The sequence below is a fragment of the Paroedura picta genome, chromosome 5, assembly GCF_049243985.1.
Source record: "Paroedura picta isolate Pp20150507F chromosome 5, Ppicta_v3.0, whole genome shotgun sequence".
NCBI lineage: Eukaryota > Metazoa > Chordata > Lepidosauria > Squamata > Gekkonidae > Paroedura > Paroedura picta.
The window spans coordinates 19,549,615-19,572,701 of record NC_135373.1 but is presented as its reverse complement, the minus strand read 5'-3'; the positions used below and the strand labels follow the sequence as shown (position 1 = coordinate 19,572,701).

The 23,087-nt window shown below is 46.1% G+C and overlaps 1 protein-coding gene across 2 annotated transcripts; it reads left to right on the top strand.

Moving 5' to 3' along the window:
• The first annotated feature begins 402 nt into the window (after positions 1-402).
• LOC143837219 (ly6/PLAUR domain-containing protein 3-like) lies at positions 403-20,228 on the top strand. Of its 2 annotated transcripts, XR_013230936.1 has the most exons (6): positions 403-560; positions 10,259-10,390; positions 13,522-13,692; positions 15,807-15,947; positions 18,085-19,389; positions 19,505-20,228. XR_013230936.1 is itself a non-coding variant. In XM_077336812.1 (5 exons), exons 1-5 carry the CDS (start codon positions 497-499, stop codon positions 18,642-18,644), a joined length of 1,068 nt encoding a protein of 355 aa, XP_077192927.1. In that variant the 5' UTR covers positions 403-496; the 3' UTR covers positions 18,645-19,457. The 2 variants fall into 2 exon arrangements, 1 of the variants encoding a protein (XP_077192927.1); XM_077336812.1 differs by lacking the exon at positions 19,505-20,228 and having other exon boundaries at positions 18,085-19,457.
• The last annotated feature ends 2,859 nt before the right edge of the window (positions 20,229-23,087 follow it).

Here is a 23,087-nt window from a genome sequence, read left to right as displayed (position 1 = left end):
GCCCTCCCCAAATCAAGTGCAGAGCACTTTCTGTTTCAAATCGGGGGAAAATAATCAGGAAGACCCAAGCTCAAATTGATCTGAATTCAACAGGACTAAATAAAGCAAGTGCAGATTCAGCCCAGGTCTCCTTTGCTTCCCAGACTCGCCCATAATTATCTTCCCCACCCTTGAAGCTTTGGGTGAACGGCGTCAGTTTGTGTGTGTGTGTGGGGGGGGGAAGTATCCCCAACTGGCTATTCTAGTTCCTCAGAGGGGTGACGCCCAAAATAACGAGCCTCAAATTGCTGAGGAAGGGATGTAAAGGAGGTAGAAGACTCTTCTGGGCTGGCTTCCAAGTGCTGAGCTCCAAAACTTAAGGAGGAGTGGCCCACAGAAGAGGCTGTGACACCCCGCCTCAACTGCCTACTAATATTTAGTCTCTTAGCTTCATCTTCCACACACGGACAGCAGCTGGAGGCACCCAAGGGAGGTGGAAAGGAGCCAAAACATAACAATGGGGTCCCGCTTTTTCTTCCCAGCTTGCGTCCTCCTGGGGACACTCATGTTCTCCTCAAAAGGTAAGAGGTCGAAGGCTCGTGTGTGTTATTGACATCAGAGGACCATTCTGGATGTGCAAGAATGATGGATCCTCAGAGACACATAGATTGATAGCGGGGTTCTTAGAAGGGCCTGTGGAATCTAGATTACCTGGTGCTGAATATGGTGTAGAGCAGATCCTCTGAGGTGATGAAATCCTCAATTGTCTCGGATTTCAGGGAAAGAGAATCACTATGTACAGAAGACGTGGTTTGGGGATGGCCAGGAGAGAAATTACAAAAAATTGCAGCATGTCCGGTGCAAGGAGCAGAATGACTGTAATTTCCATTTTATGGGAAACTGGGCCGCAGTTGTGGGATTGGGAATGTGTGTTGCCAGTGTACGGACATGTGTATTTACATTAAATGTGTATTTACTGCTGAACTACTCTTTTCACAGTCAGAGTAGTTCAGCAGTGGAACAGGCTGCCTATGGAGGTGGTGAACTCCCCCTCACTGGCAGTCTTCAAGCAAAGGTTGGATACACACTTTTCTTGGATGCTTAGGATGTTTAGGGCTGATCCTGCGTAGAGCAGGGGGTTGGACTAGATGGCCTGTATGGCCCCTTCCAACTCTATGATCCTATGATTCTATATGTGCATCTGATAGCCAGTGGCTGAAGGAGCAGGTGATCCTGTGCCTTTCAACAGGGTATTCTGTCTTTTCTTTCTAATTAGAAGTGAGGGGTCCAACTTCCAAGGCTGATGATAGGCTGATGGAGTTGGACTAGCAAAACCTGGTTGAAATCTCCACTCAGGATTGTGACCTTGAGCAGTTTATTATTTTACTGCTTGGCTTCCCTTACAGGCTGCAACATGGAAGCTATTTGCTGAGATTTTCTTTCTCACCCTATGGTCAAAGGCTCCAGGCTAGTTACTAATACATGCTAATTTCACATTACCTTCACCAAAAAAGTTGCTTATAGAAAGACACTCACTGAGCAAACAGGACTTAATCTGGTGGCCATGGAACCTGATAGGGATGAATTCCACCCATCTGTTCAAGAGAATTTTGCCACAAAAACCGCACTTGGGAAAATGAGCCTGAGGCCAAGTTCTCCCAACTGAATGGGGGCTATAGACAACAGATTACCAACACAGGGAGGGCATCCAGAGGTCAAAGTTCAACTTTTGGAATTTTTTTCTTTGGGTCTGCTCAGTCGAGTGGCAGAAACGGGTTCACCTCTGACCCAACCCAAGAACAGACCCCAGAACTTAAATGTTTACTGTGGCCTCTCTATTCAACCCCCCCCCCATTCCATCAAAAACTTTGAGTCACAGTTCTTCTAAGGGCATGCCATGCATTACTCATGTACTCGTAAAGAAGACTTGAGGCCCGTTTTTGTCGCAGTAACGAAAATTCAAGAAATTTTTACGCGGAGAAGAGTGAGTGTTTTCGCCTCTTCTCTCTGGGTGTTTTTATCAGGATTCCGCTTGGCCCACTTGAACAATTTCTCCCAGAATAGATTGTGAGACAATAGGAAAATACCAAGCGGGGAAGGTTTAGCATATCAACAGTCAACAAAAAGATCCTCCCAGAATGTTCTATTTTTCCGTGAGAATTGTCCTTCAGGGGGTTTCTCTACTCACTATTGTGTGCCATTGTTCTCATAAGAACAATACCTCCATGGAAAGGGTGCTGTTTAGAATCACACTTCAACCCCGTTCACGTGTTATGGCGTGACATGAATACAACCTTCATGTATGTGTGTACACTTCTTTGTAACAAGGAGGCAACATGAATTCACGTTCCAAATTAAATCAGAGATCAGTGCCTGGGGTTGAATTTGCATGTTCAGCTGTTCAGATGTAACTTGGGAATTGGCTCTTGCATAAAGAAAAATCAAGCGTACACCGTACATGGATTATGTGTATGTTCACTGTAACTTGGGAGCCCTATCTTTCTCAAACACAACCGCCTTGAGGTTACTGAGTCCGGAGTGATTCAAATAGGTTAGATATTGACAGTGTAAATCAGGGATTATCTGGCAGGTCAATAGCATGAATCTTAAGAGAGTTTTGTGATTATGTTACCAAGCTTGAGACGGGGAGGTTGAAGATATGTGGGATGGAGGCAAAGATAACCCTCTTTAGGGGGTTCAAGCCAGACCGTTGTAAAATAAAAAGCTGCTGGATGTGTCGGAAAAACCTGGCCATTCCTGATTTAGACCCCGTTAGACCCTGCTTTGAAATTTTTTTAAAAAACGGATTTTGGAGGATTCTCTTGCTGTTGGGCAAGTGAGGGGGCCAATCGAGTCTGCGCCCAAAAGGGGGAATTTCAGTGTGGAATTGAGCAAAAAGCTCAACCCTGTGAAAATACAAATCCGGGACAAAACCTTAGTGTGGAAACAGTCTAACTGAACTATAACGTTCATTTATTTATTGGATTTCTTCTCGAATCACGTCATTGAAACCAATAAGGTAAAAACCACATAAAACCAAATAACAAATATAAAACATGAATATTAATGGAGCTGTTCCACCAGGCCTATGGCTGAGGTCAGAAAGGCCTCTTTACCTGAAAACCCCTTTGCAGGCAGAAAAACCCTCCAAGTTCTGCTCAAGCCGTATAGGATAATGATTAGCAGAGGCGGTTTTGTGACGTAAAATGTTTTATAGTGAAAACAGTTGGTTCTTATATGCCTGAAGGAGTCTCAAAGCAGCTTACAATCGCCTTTCCCTTCCTCTCCCCACAACAGACACCCTGGGAGGGAGGTGAGGCTGAGAAAGCCCTGGTATTACTGAAGAAGATAATTGGTTCTTATATGGCTCTTTTCTCTACCCGAAGGAGGCTCAAAGTGGCTTCCATTCACCTTCCCTTTCCTCTCCCCACAACAGACACCCTGTGGGGTGGGTGAGGCTGAGAGAGCCCTGATATTCCTGCTCGGTCAGAACAGTTTTATCAGTGCCGTGGCGAACCCAAGGTCATCCAGCTGGCTGCATGTGGGGGAGTGGGGAATCAAACCCGGCTCACCAGATTAGAAATCCGCCCTCCTAACCACTACACCAAGCTGGCTCTTTGTTGTTAACTGTCCAGAGCTAAACAGGAGATGGTGGTAGATACATATTTATGATTATTAACATTATAATATTACAATATGTGGCTGTCACCATACTGCCTGAACACACGGTTGCCCTCCAAAAACCAGCCTAATTCAGCTTTGCATGCCCTGTGGAAACGAAACGGATCTGGCAAGGGAGGGTTTCTAGATGACCCTGAGTTTGCCAAATGTGTGGGATGTAATTATATATAACATTTATCAGGTGACACAACCATATCTTGCCATGTTGACCTGCTCCCCCAGTGGCCAATGATGGGCCTGGAGGGGGTGAGAAGGGGAGGGGCCCCAAGTGGGTCTGCTTCATCCCACCACTTCTGGGGTTCCTGAAAGCCTAAAGAATATCTCAGGGATTTCTCCACCATCTCCTGTTTAGCTCAGGATGGTTAACTACAAAGTTAAAAAGAGTTATTCACAATAAAACAGCTTATGTCTCAAAACTGCCTCTGTTAATCATTATCCTATAAGGCAGTGGTCCCCAATCTTTTTATCACCGGGGACCACTCATAGTATATAGTATAAGGCTTGAGCAGAACTTGGGAGGGTTTTCAGGTAAGCCCCCCCCCCCCCGGGCGTCAGCAATACACCAGGGAAACCTATTGGTGTCGGGCTCTGGCTCCCTCTCAACACTCCCCTTTTGGATGTCATTATGGGGGGTTGAATAGCTCATTTATACCGCCATGTTTTCCTACTCATATGTTCTGATTCTTTTACGCCCTGTTTAATTTTGAATGGGGTTTTATTGGGGTTTTTATTATGGACTGCTGTAACTTGCCACAAACCAGTTCTGGGAGTGGTGGGGAATAAAAATCTAAACAATAATAATAATAATAATAATAATAATAGCCAATTGATACCGCCATGTTTTCCTACTAGTATGTTCCAATTCTTTTACATCCTGTTTAATTTTTAATGGGGGTTTATTATGGACTGTTGTAACCCATCACAAGCCGGTTCCGGGAGAGGTGAGAAATAAAAATCTAAATAATAATAATAATAATGATAATAATGATAATAAATGTTGAGAAAGACTAGGTGATGACCGAAGGGAGTGCAGAGGGTTGTAATGGGAGAGGCGGTCTCATAGATTTGAGGAACCCAGACTGTTAAGGGCTTAAAAGGTAAACATCAACTCAGTGAATTGGATCTGAAGACTAACTTACAGCTAGGTCACCCACCGCAGAACCAGCTGACCATGATATTCCAGTCAACAACCCTGCAACTGCATTCTGAACCACCTCTAGTTTCCAAAACATTTTCAAGGGTAGCCTTGATTTGAATCCAAGTCTTTCTGCTTCTTCATCCACGAATTGAAACAGAAAGCCTTTTGCACTTGAGCACAAGGCTGCTAGTTTCTTTCCTTTCCTGAAGGAGTGAGCCGGCAGGTGGGTGGACGGGTGGGCAGGGGGGAGTCAAGCTGAGCCAGGAGCAGCCTCACAGAATGAGGCAAACCACTGCTGAGAGAAGTGTGGGGGTCTGGAGTGCAGTCACTTTAAAACAGGTTCCAAGAGTAGGGCAACAATAAATCTTGGGAGGAAAATCTTGCAACCAGGAACTAGAAAGTCTTTGAAATGGCGCCCAGCCAATCAGGAACAGACTGCTACTCTAGCTCAGTAGGGAGGACATTAATCCAGCAAAGTACAGGTCTACACTTTAATATTGAGAGCCCTCAAAGCGGCTTGATCAATTATACCGAGTTATATGCGCTCCTGGATTTCACAGGGGCTCAATCATGCATTTTGCATAGGGCAAATTTAAAGTGCCCAAAATCAAAATGGAAATCGAATTCAGTGTGGATGGCAGGGATTTATTCAGAGTGGGACTAGATAAAAAGTCCTATGCAGACTCCACCTAAGAGTGCCTGACCTGAGGTTATTGAGCCTAATCCTGTTTGGAAACACTTTCCTACTGATTCAGATTAGGCCTGCAGATTATAAATAAACAAGAGCCAGAAAGGGAAATGTGACATTATCTGCCCCATGTTTACTCTCCTGTTGGGAGGACTTGGTGCGTAACTCTTATTTGCCCTTGCAGTTCTCCCCTCCTTGGTACAGTTCCCAACTCCAAATTTGAAAATTCCTGAAGATTTGGGGGTAGAAACTGAGGCATGAACACTCTGAGAAGTGGGGGGAGTTTGGATGGGAGAAGATGCCGCACTGTCTACCCTCCAAAGCAGCCATATTCTTCAGGGGAACTGATCTCTGTAATCTTAAGAACTCTAGGAGAATTCCAGAAGAACTCCAGCTTCCATCTGGAAGTGGGTAGCTTTATCCCCCCGGGGGTTTTATGTATTTTCATTTCTCCAGTCAGACTCCCAAATCAAAGCAGGTGAGAGTCGCGGTCAGAGAGCAGGGGGTAAAGCCTAGTAGGGGAATACATTTCCCAGATGTTCGGAGTGGTGGATCCCAGGGAGGGCAGAGTTTGAGGAGGGCAGGGATCTCAGCAAGTATAACAGTGTGAAGTCCATCCTTTGGAGTTGCCATTCCCTCTGCCCACCTTGGGAACTGATTGCTGTTATCAGTTGTCATTCTAGAGTTCTGCAGACAGTGCCAGGAGGTTGGCAACGTGATCTGAAAGTGATTTGCAAAAATCAATTGGTGTCAAAGAAGAAGAGTTGGGTTTTATAACCTGCCTTGCACTGCCCAAAGAAGTCTCAAAGCAACTTACAATCACCTTCCCTTCTTCTCCCCACAACAGACACCTTGAGAGGTAGGTGGGGCTGAGAGAGCTCAAGAAGGAGTGGGATGGGCTGGTTGCCACAGACATCAGAACACAACAGTGAATTGCACAGCGTGGACTTGTCTCCAGCACCTTGGTGAATCCTCCTGGCCTCTTCCGAGGGTTGGGCCCAGCTCAGAACCAGAGCGGATGCTGCCCTGCCAAGAAAGGGTTGGAAGAGGAGAGGGAATGGAAGACAACAGGATGGAAGGGAAAGGGGCAAGGACCAAATAAGAAGGGCAGGTACAATGAGGTTCCAGGAGAGATTTCCCCATTCATAAGCAAGGCAGAAAGATACAAGTGGCTGTTCTGTCAACAGCGGACCGAAAAAGCAGGGAAGGGAACATGCATCTGCATAATATTAGCAGGAGCTTATTGTAAAACCTGATGTTGTTGGGTGAGACTGTGGGCAAAAGTGGTGCTGTCTGAAGAAAATGGGTTGAATCCACCGAAGACTTTGTGGAATGTACTGGAAGATCTTTTCCTGGCTTCCTCAAGCGGACCCCTGGTCCCACTGCTGGACCTCCTGATGACACCTGAGTTTGGGCCGCTGCATGACACAGAGCGCTGGACTGGATGGGCTTCTCTTATGTTTTTATGGCCCACTGTTTGTTCCCAAAGTCCTCCCTGCTGGTCAGGAGAACCTCACAAGCAGGATGACAAGAGTGTGACAACAAGGGTCAATCCACTGGAAGAGTTTCTTTTCCCATTCTCTGCTGCTGCAAGCTGTACATAGAAAAGGACGGAAGTGATCCTTTGAGCTAATTCCCCACTTGTTATTCCAGTCTCAATCCCCTGTCCATTGATACATTTTGTTTGTGAGGTTCCCCTGATCCTCAGAGAAGAATTTCGAGGAAAGTCCACTTGAGAAAAGCATGAAAAGACCTCTTCTGCCAATTCTTTGGGTGGACCTAACACTCCAAATCCATGCCGTTTGCCAGATCCAGCTACCCATCGGCAACCATGGTGTGCTACATCAGGCTGTTGCTGATACTGTTATTCCAGTCAACCGTTGTTGATTTGTCATCCAAGCGTCATGTCCCTACATGTCATGGATTAGGACATATCAGAAAGTTCTGGTAGTGCTCTGACCCCCTGACCTCGATGACCCAGGCTAGGCTGATTGCATCAGATCTCAAAAGCTGAGCAGAGCTGGCTTTGTTTTGTACTTGGATGGGAGACCACCAAGGAAGTCTGTGGTTGCTACACTTAATCATATTTGCATTTTAATATTAATGTATTTTGTTGCTCAACCTTCGGATCCCTGACAAACCACTCTGATGGAACCAGCTGTTGATGACTGGATATTGTCCTGTCTTCTGATTGGTGCTTTGGCTTTGTGGAATTCCAACCACTCCAGCCAGAAGATGTGAACCGACCATTCCAAAGCATCCAGCCCTCCCCCTGTCTCTTTGATCTTTTCCTTTCCTGCCTAATTATATCAAACAAAGGGAGAGAGGGAGGGTGGTTGGGTCCAAATGCCTCCTTGAGAAAGGAAGCCGTTGTGACTGCTTTGGAGGAGGCCATTTTGCAGCCACTCCTTAAAAATAACATTCATTTGGAGCTTGATACTTGCTTGAACTATCTGTGGGCTGCTAGCCCCCCTTTTGGTGGCACATAGCCAGCCGTAGCCAAGCAATGATGCCCATTATGTAGCCAGAGCTGACACAGAAATCATATAGGTCCTTCTAGTTGAGGGTGGTCTGTACCAGGAAAGAGACCAAATGTGCCCCTTGCAGCCTTTGTTGATGGGTACTGGCCTCACTTGAAACTCTACTGTGTACATGACCCAACACCATCCATCAAGGGCAGCCTTTTGAAGAAGCCCCTGGAATAAGTTCCTGATAGTTACAGCGGTTACAGCGGTTTCTCAGTGGAACAGGCTTCCTCAGGAGGTGGTGGGTTCTCCATCTTAGAAATTTTTAAACAGAGATTGGATAGCCATCTGATGGAGAAGCTGATTCTGTGAAGGTTCAAAGGGGTGGCAGGTGACAGTGGATGAGCGATAGCGTTGTGAGTGTCCTGCATAGTGCAGGGGGTTGGACTAGATGACCCAGGAGGTCCCTCCAATTCTTTGATTCTAACTGCCAAGTCAGCAGAAATGATATCACCACCTGTGTTAACGGGCAGGCTCAAGGAGGACTGAAGGGAGGAGAGACAGGAGGCAGTTTAAGGCGAGGGTAGATACGCAGGCTCCACCTCCTCCCAAAGGCAGAAACCATAAGAGAACTCATTGGGAGAGGGGAGGGGAGCTATATCTGGTTCTCTAGCTTGTTGCTCAGTACAATACGGCAGGAAGTAAAACCCAGCGGCACCAATATCAAATTCCTGGGAACCACTACAGCTTCCCGCCCCTTGCTGCCTTACTGGACTCAGCCACAAGCGTTTCCCAGCACTGTCGCAAAAGCAGGTTACCAGCTGCTTCCATTGACCTCGGAGTGGCATTCTCACACCATGCCTAGGTAAGGGGGTGAAACCTGGAGGCGTACTCCTGCCTCAAACTGACATATTTCTCTCCCCTCCCCAGTCCTCCTCAGGTGTGGCAGGGAGGCGTGGCCAACTGACTTCACTTCCGGCCCGGTTTCAGAAGCCGGAAAAAATATTTCCACGGTCAAAAGGTTGGGAAAGGCCAAGTTAGGCTGAGAGATGGGACTGATCTCCCTCATAGGGTGGTTGGATGAGAGACAGTTGGATAAATATTTCATCCTGAGCTCCTGGGGTGAGCTTGTTCTCCCTTTCCCAGAAAAGGCCGGAGGGCATCCCGTGAAGCTGCTGGAAAATACGTACAGGACAGACAAACAGAAAGACTGCTTTGCTCAACAAGGGATTCAATTGTGGAATTCACTGCTGGTAGTGACGTAGTGATGGCCATGAGCATAAATGGCTTTAAAGGGGGTTGGACCAGCGTATGGAATGGCTACTAGCCATAGGGAGTAAAGGGAACCTCCATATCTGGAGGCAGTAATGCTTTGATTGCCAGCATCAAGAAGCCAATATCAACAACAGATTTATTTATGGTGTTTCGGACTAAGCTGTAAAGATACATTTAAAATATCAGTGCATGTGTCAGAACCTCCCTGGTTTTCTGTCATGGTTTCTGGACCTTTGATGCTTGAGACCCGACGCTTCCCAGATGGTTGTCTTGGCACCTCAAGGTAGCATCCTGTTGTTTGGTTTATCTGTTTGTTTGTTTGTTTGTTTGTTTGTATGTATTCCGCCACTCCCATACAATGGCTCAGGTTTCAACTTATTGACCATTCCTGGCCTAGGGAGGCTTACCTGGCCTTGATCAGGGCCAGGGCCTTTTCGGTCCTGGCCCCTACCTGGTGAAATGAGCTTCCAGAGGAGCTACAGGCCCTCAGAGAGCTTTCTGCTTTCCAGAGGGCCTGCAAAATGGAGCTCTTCCACAAGGTTTATGGTCGGGGCCAGCGCTAGAGCCAATGTAATGTTGGGGTGTCTACATCTCAGTGCCGAACATCTGCCCCCCCCCATGCTGCCTCTGAAAGTATTCTGTTAGGAATCAGGGTTTTTGCCTTCTGGGATTATTGTACTGTTATTGAGTTTTTAATGGGATTTTATGGGCTTTTATTGTATTAATGAATTTTTGTGTAACCCGCCGCGAGCCAGTCTCTAAGAGCCAGTCTCCAAGAGTGGCAGGCTAGAAATCGAATGGATGGATGGATGGAGAGACAGAGACAGAGACAGAGACAAAGACAGAGACAGACAGAGGCAGAGACAGAGACAGAGACAGAGACAGAGACAGAGACAGAGACAGAGAGATTCTCCCCTGCTCTGATCCAGTGTTCTTCGACAATTTGGAGGAAGGGTGAGCTATCAGTGTAATAGAATGATGCATTTCATTGATGAGCAAAACTCAATCCTTTCCCACTGTTCTGTTGTGTAGGTGTCTTGGCCCTGGAGTGCCGAAACTGCGTGGACATCGGGGATGGTGGCTGCAGTCCAGGGAATATGAAGACAATGAAATGTGCCGAGGCCAGCAAGGTGTGCGTGGAAACAGTGGCTGCTGTACAATGGAGTGAGTAGGCATTTACTCTTCTTTAATTTCTCCAAAAGGAAGCCTTGGGGGTTGAGCCCATCTGAGGTAGGTTTGGCAAGCCCTAGGCCCTAATGCTCACCACTGTTTCAAGCAGTGTATGTGCGTAGGAGGGGAGGATAAAAGGAAACAAAGCAGCCTATGGTATTCGCTGGACCTTTCACGGGAAATGATTAGGGTACCTCTAGGAATCACCAGCAATTCTATGGTTTTACCACAGAGTATTCAGTGATTCCCAGAGCTACCCTTGTCACTTCCTGGATCAAATTCTGATGAGTATGTAAAGCTGTATTTTCCCTCAAAAAATGTCATCTGTGATGTTTGTTCCTTCCCCCCCTCCCCAGCCTTCTCAACAGTTGCCAGGCAACCTTAATTCTGTCTTTTGGTCCCTCACCTTTTCTCCTTGGTGCCTTTTAGGATTATTCAGAGGTGAGAGCAGATCTCTAAACCACTTCCTTCCAGTTTAGAACCCCAGGAGGAAATAATGTCCAATTTTATCAGGTGCCTTCCATTGGTTATCATGACACATCAGAGTTTGAGTCAAGACTACCAAACCCAAGAAACTTTCTGATGTGCTCCATCAGGTGGAGAAGGGGCAGGTGAGCATGGCCACAACCTGAGTTCCTGCCTGTTATTAATGTTTTGTGGCATCTTACGGCAGCCATGAAAACACTGTCTTGGCAAGAAGAAATTCTTGTGAGTGATGGGGAAGACCATGGAAGTTTTCCCCCCTTTCATTTGTTTCTCTGAAATTCTGACTAAAAACACAGCAGCTCCCTCTAGTGATGAAAGACAACTACAGCCCTGGCTGAGGAAAAGGTCCTGGCAAGATGTTCGAATGAAGCCTCATTATTTGGCATATTTTCAAGGATGAGTCCCAGCACTGAAAGCAGGTTATTTTAGCTCTGATGTTGGCTAATAGGAAGCCATGCTGGGAAGCCGGGCTAGGTAGGTTCTGCCAACAGCTTACGGAGAGCATCAAAATGGAATGTGTTAATGAAGGAGGGTGAGGATTAAGAGGTTCTACCCACTGCCTGGACAAGTGATGTGGCTAGGCTCCTTGCTCAGCGTGTAATTAACCTATGGGACTCACCACCACAAGATATAGGGGTGAGCAATAGCTCTTAAAAATAGGATTATTATTAGCCATGATGATATTATAAGCACTGATAACTGCATGCAACCTCCTTGTACAGTAAAATGCCTGCAATGGCCTAATATTGGGGAACACGTAATAATGGATGCCATCTCCTTCTTGACCTACTTGCCAGTTTCCCAGAAGCATCTGGCCAATTTTTCGTTGGAACACAGACTTGATGGACTTTAGATGGATCCAGCAATGCAATTCTTGTTAACTAAGGAAGTACAGTCAGAGCCAGTTTGATGTAGTGGTTAGGGGTGCAGACTTTTAATCTGGCATGCTGGGTTTGATTCTGCACTCCCCCACATGCAGCCTGCTGGGTGACCTTGGGCTTGCCACGGCGCTGTAAAACTGTTATCACCAAGCAGTTATATCAGGGCTCTCTCAGCCTCACCCACCTCACAGGGTGTCTGTTGTGGGGAGAGGAAAGGGAAAGCGATTGTAAGCCGCCTTGACTCCTTCGGGTAGAGAAAAGCGGCATATAAGAACCAACACTTCTTCTTCTTCTGCCTCTAAGCAGCGGCTGGACAGATACTTCTTCTGGATGCTTCAGGCCTGGCTTTCTCAAACAAGGTTTTGTAAAACCCTGTGCTTTCTTAACAGCCCCAAAAAGGTTTCCTGAATGGGTGACAGTTAATTAATTTTAATATATTTTTTAAGTTTGTCAAACATTTATCGGGTGATAGGACCATATATGGTCCTGTCGAGCCACCCCCCCCCCCCTCCACAATAGCAAATGATGAGCCTGGAAGGGATGGGAAGGGGAGGGGTCCCAGCTTCACAGAGAACGAGGAGGGGAAAATAAATCCAAGAGGCAAATCTCTGCTTAGAGAAGTGTAGGATTTTGGAGCACAGTCACTTTAAAACAGATCACAAAATGAGGGCAGAAATAAGGGAATGGCAACCAGGAGCCAAGCAGTCTTTGAACTGATGCCCTGACCAATCAGCGAAAGACTGATTTGCTACATGAGCATTGGAGGGGCTGGGAAGAAAGTTAATCCGGCAAAATGCAGAGATCTACACTTAATACTGGGGTTCTCTATTTACACACTGGAGGTTTCATGCCGGGAAGCAGGCTGGAGTTTTAGTCGTGGCAAGTTGCCCCACCTCTTCCTGCACCCACATGGGGGAGCATTTAGCCCAGTCTGCCTCATCCGCCCCCGATTTGTGCTCCTACATGGGAACTGGGGCACTGAGGTTCCCATTGTGCAAACGGTCACAGTGGTTTCCTCAAATGTAGCGAGTTATATCCGCTCCTGGATATCACGGGGAAAAGGTTCACTACAGCATAAGCATAGACGTTGTAGAGGGAAAATTCAAAGCACTAAATATCAAAATGGAAATTGAATAACGTGTAGATGGCTTTCTTTAATTCGGAGTCACCAGGGATAAAAAAAAAAACCCAGTGCAGGTTAACCCCCTGGAGAACCGGGTTTGATTCCCTGCTCCTCCTCCATATGCAGCCAGCTGGGTGACCTTGGGCCATTCACAGCCCTGTTAGTGATGTTCTGACCAAGCAGTAAAAATCAGGGCTCTGTCAGCCTCACCTACCTCACAGGGTGTCTGTTGTGGGGAGAGGAAAGGGAAGATAGTTGTAAGCTGTTTGAGACTCCTTCAGGCAATGAAAAGCAGAGTATAAAAACCAACTCTTCTTCTTCTTCTTCTACTTCTTCTACTTCTTCTACTTCTTCTACTTCTTCTACTTCTTCTTCTAGTTTGCATTTGCAGCAGCAACAAATGCAAAACATAGATTCTGTACTATAACCAGTCAGACCAGGCAAATTTAATCCTTGATGGTGACATCATCCCACTGTGCCCCCTGTTAATACTGTGCACATGGTAATATCATGTGTTAATTAGGAGATGGAGGAAGAGGCAGGAGCAGTTTTGTTCTTTTGTAGTATCAGGTCACACCCTCTGAGTTAGATCCCCGTTCCTGACTTCCTTGCATATCTTCTGTTCCCATCTGCAGGTCATGGGAATTTCTTGATTGGCGAGAAGGGCTGTGGCTTGGGCATGCCTGGGCAAAACGACAAAGCAGTTGAGCTCCATGGCATTATTGCCTTCTCCCAGCTGTACCAGTGCAACAGCAGCTTCTGCAACAACAAACTGAACCACAGAAATCTGCAGCTGCAAGCCATTGGTGAGAATCTGTTCAGACTTTCGGTCTAGGCTTGGTCCAGAGTCCCTGCAGAGAAATAGAGCTGCTGAGTTACCTGACATTTTGACAGTATGCCATTACTAGTTACCTTTGTGGTTGAAGTACAGATCCAGCCTCACAGTGCTTTGAGGTTCAAAAGAGAATAATCTTTACTGGAAATATTATACAGAAATATATATCATATATGCATCTGCTTCAGTCTCCTTACTGAAGCAGAATACAACAGCTTAAAGAGTAGTTACAAAAACAGCAGATTGTAAGCCTCTATGGCTAGGCTGCAGGCAGACTACACGTCAGCAGGGAGCTTTAATGGAGGACTCTCCTTGCTTCAGAGTACACATACACATACATCTCCTCTTATTGAAGAAAGAGGAAGTGGACAGGAGCCCAGCTTAAATAAAGGGAATCCCAGAGCATGTGCTTGGGATTTTCCCACTGCAACCTCTGCTGTAACACATGATGCACCAGTAAGTACACAGGAACAGCTTAGCTGCTTAAATAGCTTAACAACAGCCCTTCAAGGCTGACTTCACCAGATTACTTACTGATTGCAGTTCCAACAGAATCATCTTCCTTTCAAACGCCCCACTACCATTTGTTGTGTTCTCCAAAAGACAGCCCCTTTGAACCCCAGTCACTGCATTTCTCTTATTCTAAATGTACTGAGAGCCAAATGCTATGTTTGTGACCAGTGAGCAGATCCTTCAGTATATAGCCTCAGATAGCAGGTTCAGGGAGCCCAGTATGGATCAAAGCCACTGGAATGGAGAAGAGATATATGAATGCTTCCCTCTTCCTTTTACCGTGGCCTGATCAGAACACCCCTTCCCTATCACTGTTTTTAGGAGGGGAGGAAGACAGGTGTCCTTATTGGTGCCCCAACATCCTACGCTTGGGGTGCATTCTGAATGATTAACATAAAGGTAAAGGTAAAGGTATCTCCTGTACAAGTACTGGATCATGTCTGACCCTTTACACCCTCTAGCGTTTTCATGGCAGACTCAATACGGGGTGGTTTGCCAGTGCCTTCCCCAGTCATTACCGTTTACCCCCCAGCAAGCTGGGTACTCATTTTACCGACCTCGGAAGGATGGAAGGCTGAGTGAACCTTGAGCCGGCTGCTGGGATTGAACTCCCAGCCTCATGGACAGAGCTTTCAGACTGCATGTCTGCTGCCTTACCACTCTGCACCACGAGAGGCTATGATTAACATAGACCAGTTTAAACTAGTACAATTGCATGATTTCCTTCATGTAAATAGGTTTCCAGGTTCTGCCTGGCCACCAGCAGGGAATAAGGAGGTAGCGTTGTCAGATCCAGGTTGGGAAACTCCGGGAGATTTGGGGATGGATCCTGGGGAGGATAGGGACCTTAGAGGAGCCAATACCATAGAGTCTACCCTCCAAAGCAGCCATTTTCTGCAGAGGAACTCTAGTGTGATGACGGCCTGTAATTCCAAGGGAACCCCCAGGTCCCACCTGAAGGATGGCATCCCTATGTGTGAAACAGGGAACTATAGTTTTGAGAAACTGCACCATTTTCTTAACGCCCCCTTCACAGACCAGTGTACCCAGCATGCTTTGGGAAGAGAAGGCAGGGTGTTGAAACCATGTAGAGCAGTGGTCCCCAACCTTTTTATCACCGGGGACCACTCAACGCTTGACAATTTTACTGAGGCCCGGTGTGTGTGTGAGGGGGTTGTTTACTCCTCTACTCTCAACCGCTGCCCTAACGCTCTCTGATCGCTATGGTAATGTTTAAACATCCCTTCAAAATAAGATACAGACACGCCACAACGATGAACATAAGGAACATTTTATTTTCATGGAAATTTTAACTCATGACAATGACAAATCAATGGGAACCCTGAGCTTGTTTCTCTGCAACGAGATAGTCCCATCTGGGAGTGATGGGAGACTATGACACCCAAAGTGTGTTGTAAAGGGCCGGGGGGGGGAGAGAAGGCGTCCTTCGCGGCCCACTTCCAATTAGTCGACAGACCACATGTGGTCCGCGGCCCACAGGTTGGGGATCGCTGATGTAGAGGGTGCACCTTTGCACTTTGTCCACACTCATTCCAGGTTTTTGCTTTCCAGGGAACGAGTCTGCAATGGTTCCAAATGGGGTGGAATGTTATAGCTGCGAAGGTGATGAGTGTTCAGTGGACAATTCTACCATCGTCAAGTGCTACAATTCATTTCGGGGTTGTTTCCATGGCAACATCACTATGAGAGCTGGTAAGATGACCACCATTCAGTTAGGCAAGCTTGGGTGTTCCAGTCCCTGTAGAGACTTGATAGTTTGGCAGAAAAACAAACACCAGAGTTTGTAGTTGGTGTGAACCATATAAGGGGCCTACTGGAAGCAGGGAATTTCCTTTCCTTCCCCCCCCTTTTTTTGTATTCCCTCAGAAGCTCACTGCATAACAGATCTTGTGCAGCAAAGTATTTTCATTCATCGTTGTTTGAACGTAAGGGCTATAAGGATTAAAACACATTTTATTATTGCTAGAGTGACAACTTTAGGATCCTTATCAGTAAGCAAAGGAAATGTAGGGGGAAAACTGTTCCATTAGTACCTTAATATAATGGTCCTTTTTATGCTCAGAAAACCTGCATCCAAGCAACACACGAAAAGATGTATCAATCCTATTAAGGTCACAAGGGCCTTCATAAGGCCTCTTCAGAAATCTCTCCTGTAGAATCATAGAATAATAGAGTTGGAAGGGACCTCATGGGTCATCTAGTCCAACCCCCTGCACTATGCAGGACACTCACAACCCTATCGTTCATCCACTGTAGCCTGCCACCCCCTTAAGCCTTCACATAATTAGCCTCTCCATCAGATGGCTATCCAGCCTCTGCTTAAAAATCTCCAAAGATGGAGAACCCACCGCCTCCTGAGGAAGCCTGTTCCACTGAGAAACCAAACTGTCAGGAACTTCTTCCAGATGTTTGGATGGAATTTCTTTTGAATTAATTTCATCCCATTGGTTCTGGTCAGTCCCTCTGGGGCAAGAGAGAACAACTCTGCTCCATCTTCTATATGGCAGCCTTTTAAATACTTGAATACTTGAATACGATTCATCATTGTTTGAACATAAGGGCTTTTTATTATTTTATTACTGATAAAATGACAGCTTTAGGATCCTTATCAGGAAGCAAAGGAAGATGAAGGGGGAAGACTGTTCCATTACTAGCTTAATATAATAGTCCCTTTTATGCTCAGAAAACTGCATCCAAGCAACACATGAAAAGATGTATCAGTCCTATTAAGGCCACAAGGGCCTTCATAAGGCCTATTCAGAAATCTCTCCTGTAGAATCATTGGAGATGCACTTACTGGGAGGAGGGAGGAATGCCAGAAATTAACTCAACATGCTTACATGACTCGGAAATTATGTAGGCATACTGGGGACATCAAGAGGCAATGCTGTAATGGTAGAATTTTGCCCAAAAAACAGAGCATCATTACCCTGGACGTTCCCAACATGCCAAGTTACTCCTGGCCACGGGGGCATATTGTGTTAATTTCTGGCATTCTTCCTTTTGTGTGTGTGTGTGGGGGGGGGGGTAATTGGTTGGGAAGTACAGTCTGAAAGTATGGAACCCCCAACCAGATTCGAGGGCAGGGGTCTAGCAAGTCTATCAGTGTTTCTTTATATTTCAAAGAATAATATTTTATTAATTGCATGTGTCCTGCCTTTCAGCAAAAATTTCAGGAACCGCACTGGGAATTTGCCCTGCCTCACCACTCATCCAGTGGCGGGGCTAATTCCCAGTTCCTCTTGATGTTGACACCGGGCCATTGCTATGCCAGGTGAGGCCCAACTCAGGCCCTCTGTTGCCCCGTGGCAAGAGAATGTGGATATATCCACGTTCCATTTTTTGCCCCAGAGTGCAATGGGGGCCTATGTCAAGACTGGCTCATGAGGCAGGAGAAGAGTCAGGCTATCCTAGCCTGGCTCCTCCCCTGACTACAGCATCCCAGAAGGGACACAAAATGCCTCAAGTGGCTCTGTGGTGCTGCATGGCACTGTGGAGCCTCCTGTGGCAATTTTTATTTTTAAGAATGGGGTACTGTGATGAACTGTAATATCACATTCTTAAACTTCACCACCCTGGCTCCCCTGTAGGAGCATAAATCTAGGGCAGACAAGATGTACCAGGCCAAGTGCTCCCCCCACGCAGGAGCAGGGAAGGGCAAGGCAACCTGCCCCGGCTCAACCAGCAGGCTGCATTCAGGAGCACCAGCATGTGTGTGATAAATATCACAGAACCAGAGGCCAAGTATAAAGTAAATGAAGTAAAAATTCTTCCAAATAACCTCCTCACTTCCCCACTTTTTCCATCCCTCTTTTCAAATATTTTTCAGGCAAGTTCTCATTGACCAGGCCCATCAAGGGTTGCGTTCAGGATGAGGAGTGCACCAAAGTCACGCGAGGAAGCCCAGCCATCACGCTGGTGGGTTCCTGTTGCTCCGGTAACCTTTGCAATGTTGACCTCTCCAACAAAACTTACTTCGCTCCCAAGATCCCACGACTTGCAATCCTGCCCGAGCAAAGTGACAGTAACACCACTGAAGAAGCTACCCTCGGGGCCACTCAGGAGAGTTTGCCAGCTCCTACTGAGGCCAACATCAAAATCCCCTCTGTCACTGGGACCCCATCGCTGCTCAATCACGACAACCATGATCACAGCCATGACCATGACCACGACCACGACCATGACCATGAACACGACCACAGCCATGACCACGACCAAGACCACAACGATGAGAACAAAGCAACCATCCCAGTGAAAAATGAATATTTTATCAATGCTGTTCATGTCGAGGAGCGCAAGCACCAAGAACAAGTCCCATATAGCGGTGGTGTGAGAGGCTTAGGGGGGTTGTTTTTGCTGAACTTGCTGCTAGTTGGGTTGCTTATGTAAGGGGAATGCCAAGGAAACTGACCTCATCTCTCAGTTCAGTTCCAATCCAGACCATTTTCTATGATTTTTTTTTCGCACTCAAATTAGGCTTCGGCCTACACAAGCTGGGCATCTTGTTTTGAAACCAGTGTTTTGGCCTCTAACATGGGAAGAGAGGTACAAGATCTATGCGACACATTTTGCCTATCAGAAGTACTTTTTCATTCAAGCACCTTCTACTGCCTTGTTTTTATGGGCACTATCTTGTAGCACCATGGAAAGGATGACTCAAACTCGATACCAAACCAACAAGGCAAGAGCTTTGCATTATAGGTATTTGTAACAAAACTCAGTTTTTGAGTTTACAAAGTGTTGTCAAATTCCTTTTGTACATGGTGCTTCGTACAGGCTCTTTTTCAAGGATCATCCACACTTGGCCATTTTGTTCCCGTCCTTCCAGATGGCCATTTTGGGGGGTCGTTTTTGGTGTAGCTTACCAACTTACCAAGGCATATTCAATTCTCAACCTGTTTCAAGTTAACAACTTTAGAGGACATATATCATAGGTTTTTAGGCTTTGGGGGACTGAGAAGGGCTGCTAAGGTAGCTTCTGGTGGCTAGAGATGTCCGGACCTTCTGTTAGATGGACTGATGGACCATCAGGTCTCTTTGGATTTAATAAGATGAAGCCTTTTAAATCTAGAGTGTAAGGTAGAAACATGCTACTCCTCCAAACCTTAACAGTCAAGACTTGGTTGCCAACCAAGTACTCTGTTTAGACTTTAGATCAGGGGTAATCAAACTGCGGCCCTCCAGATGTCCATGGACTACAATTCCCAGGAGCCTCTCTTCTGGGAATTGTAGTCCATGGACATCTGGAGGGCCGCAGTTTGACTACCCCTGCTTTAGATCATTAAAGGTGCATTCTGACGACTCTCACTTTGGTTCATCAATATTATTGAAACTATTGCTAGTGAGAATTACAGCTAAACTAATATATAGGTGCTAGTTTTGTTTTTGTTTTTTTAATCCAGTATGTTTTATCTATGCTGGTACTTGATTATCAAAGGGATTGATAGGCCCACATGATATAGCAGAGCTTATCTGAAGAAAAATCAATTGCTGCAGAACAGTAAAGTCCTGGTGACTTTACCTCATGAAGAACTTCTGGGAAATTACTTGCAAAATAAGACATTTGCCTACAATCTAGGATGCACAAGGTCAGGTCCGGTTTAGAATGGAAATAAAATGTTCCGAATGTCTTCAAAATTTTAGATTTTTGGTCCGTGATGCCAAAATTTATCGTTTGAACTCTGGAATCAAGATTTGGAATGGAGCTATTTGGTTTTTTAGCAGTTCCTAAAGGAGAATGTATCCTGATGGGTTAAGTGGATGGATGAAATGAAAATTCGTTAATTCGGTCACGAGTTTTCTTTCGGACACTTTCAAATATCTTTTGTAACTGTATGTCACCTCACAAATGCCACCAAACATGGACCTGGCTCCCCAGGCAGCTGAAAATGGAGCTGCTCTTCTACTGTTTTTGTAAATAGCTTCAGATTCTACTGTTGCCAAGATCAGAAATATCACAGGGAATAAAATAAAAGGCATTTATCTTGGCTGAAGAATGTCTCTGGCTATTTTTTCCCATGATTATTGTTATTAATGGTCACAATCAGATATCTGACTGGTAGATGGTATTCCACAATTTGATATCTATCCAAGTTCTTGAGAATTGAGGATTCTTCCTGTTCCAAGCAACCCGGTCTTCTGGAACTGGTGTCATTTGCTCAATGTCCAGAGTGTTTATTTGCTTGTTGAACTTCCAGGCATTGCTCAAAAAGCTCTAAAGATATTTGGCATGACAGTGATCTTCTGCTCTAACTCTATTCAAAGGTCTTGGTATTTCACTATCTCCTCCTGTTCCTTCTTTTCTATTCTACTGTCTCTTGGGATTGCAATGTCTATGATCCAAACTCTATTTCTCATTTTTCTACAATTGTGATAGCAGGGGTATTATGTTCCACAAGAGCCTTTTGTAGCGCAGAGTGGTAAGGCAGCAGAAATGTTGTCCGAAAGCTCTGTCCATGAGGCTGGGAGTTCAATCCCAGCAGCCAGCTCAAGGTTGACTAAGCCTTCCATCCTTTCGAGGTCAGTAAAATGAGTACCCAGCTTGCTGGGGGGTAAACGGTAATGACTGGGGAAGGCACTGGCAAACCACCCCGTATTGAGTCTGTCATGAAAACACTAGAGGGCATCACCCCAAGGGTCAGACATGACTCGGTGCTTGCACAGGGAATACCTTTACCTTTACCTTTTATGTTCCTGGTGTTTAACTGTTTGTAATCAGAAGACCCGAAGAATCTTTACTTCATCATTCTCCATGCTCTTGTATTGTTTCACAGTGGCTCCTATTTGCAGAGCTTTATTGGGGGTTTTTTTCTCAAATAAGTTGCCAAAATTGCACATCAAAGTTATGAAAGAATTTTTGCAGACACATGGAGTTTTAGGCCTCACAGAAGAGCCACAAAAACCAACCTTCCTGTCCTTCTAAAAAAAAAAAAATAGCTGAGTGTTGAGTTTCCACTTGGTGGAAGAGAGGCATTTTAAACTATCTGCTGTAAACCAATGAATGCAATGAATGGAGGCAGAGGTAAAACCAGTAATGAGAACATCCTGGATTAGACAGGAGCCTGCCACCAAAGCCACAAACTAGTTTGGGCCAGTTAAGACTGTCAAAATTATAGGAAATAAGAGAGTAGGAGGATCGTCACATCATTGGAATGTTATGCTATCTATGATTCCATTCTCTTGTATACTTAGGAGAAGAGATACATGTCGCACCTATCTTCATTTTTAATCTTTTTTCAGCCCATAATAGCAATGTTTTGTCATCCTTCTGTCCTGCAACAGAATTTAGGGATTTCCAACCAGGGGCCTTCCCCCTCCTGCCTTAATGGACTTGGTCACAAACTAGGGAACTGGCCAATGGTCATTGCTCCCCCAACCTGCCTCCCAAGTTTGAGATATCTGAGTGAGAGCCAGTTTGGTGTAGTGGTTAGGAGTGCGGACTTCTAATCTGGCATGCTGGGTTCGATTCTGCACTCCCCCACATGCAGCCAGCTGGGTGACCTTGGGCTCGCCACGGCACTGATAAAACTGTTCTGACCAGGCAGTGATATCAGGGCTCTCTCGGCCTCACCCACCTCACAGGGTATCTGTTGTGGGGAGATGAAAGGGAAGGCGACTGTAAGCCACTTTGAGCCTCCTTCGGGTAGGGAAAAGCGGCATATAAGAACCAACTCTTCTTCTTCTTCTGAGTGAGATCTCTCACGATTTCTGCACCTTGGAGGGGGCAGAGCCTGCATGCCTACTCCTACCTTAAACTGCCTTTTGTCTCTTTGTCCAGTCTTCCTTGAGCCTACCTGTTAACGTGGGCAGTGATGTCACTTCCAGGGGCATGGCTGGGAGGTGTGGCCTGTTGGCATCACTTCCGGGGCTCCTCAAAGCCTGAAAAATTATTTCCAGGGCTCCTCCCTGGTAAAAGGTTGAAAAAGGTGAATAGCATTACAATTAGTCTTTCCCCTGGTCTTTCCCCTGGTCGGTTGGTTGCTGTGCGGTCAACTCTGTTGAGCTCCCATTTCGTCAGCACCCAGTTTTAATCCTTGAGTTGCACCCAATCCATCTCTTCTCCCAGACTCAGAAATGTCCCCCTGCCCAGAGATGCCAGCTCTAGAATGGGAAATGCCTAGAGATTTGGGGGATGGAGCCTGGGAAGGGCTTGGTTTGGGAAGAGGCTTCAGCAAGGTATAATGGCATAGAATCTGCCCTCCAAAGCAGGCATGTCCTCCAGGGGAACTGACCTTGGTCCTCTAAAGATCAATTGTAAACATCAGTAGATCTCCAGGTGCCATCTGGAGGTTAGAAACTCTAGCCCTGTCCTTCATTGGCCATTGTTCTAAAGCAGAGGTGTACCGTGGCTCTCCAGATGTCCATGGACTACAATTCCCATAAGCCCCTACCAGCTGTCAGTCATAAATATGCCACAAAGGAGAGACAGAATCTATCCAGTGGCTTAATTAAGTATAAGAAGATAAAACGTCTCTTATGTCATTTATTTAGACCTGGGGTAGTCAATCTGCGGCCCTCCAGATGTCCATGGACTACAATTCCCAGGAGCCCCCTGCCAGCAATTGCTGGCAGGGGGCTCATGGGAATTGTAGTCCATAGACATCTGGAGGGCCGCAGTTTGACTACTCCTGGACTAGATGCTGGCCCCATCTGTCCACAATTCTGGAAGCCTCACAGTCAAAGGGCTGTGGACGGAACAGAGTGGCGAATGCTGGCGAATGCTGGCAGGGGCTCATGGGGATTGTAGTCCATGGACATCTGGAGGGCCGCAGTTTGACTACCCCTGATTTAGACTTTGACTCTGCCAAAACAGTCTCTAGATTCATTTGTTTT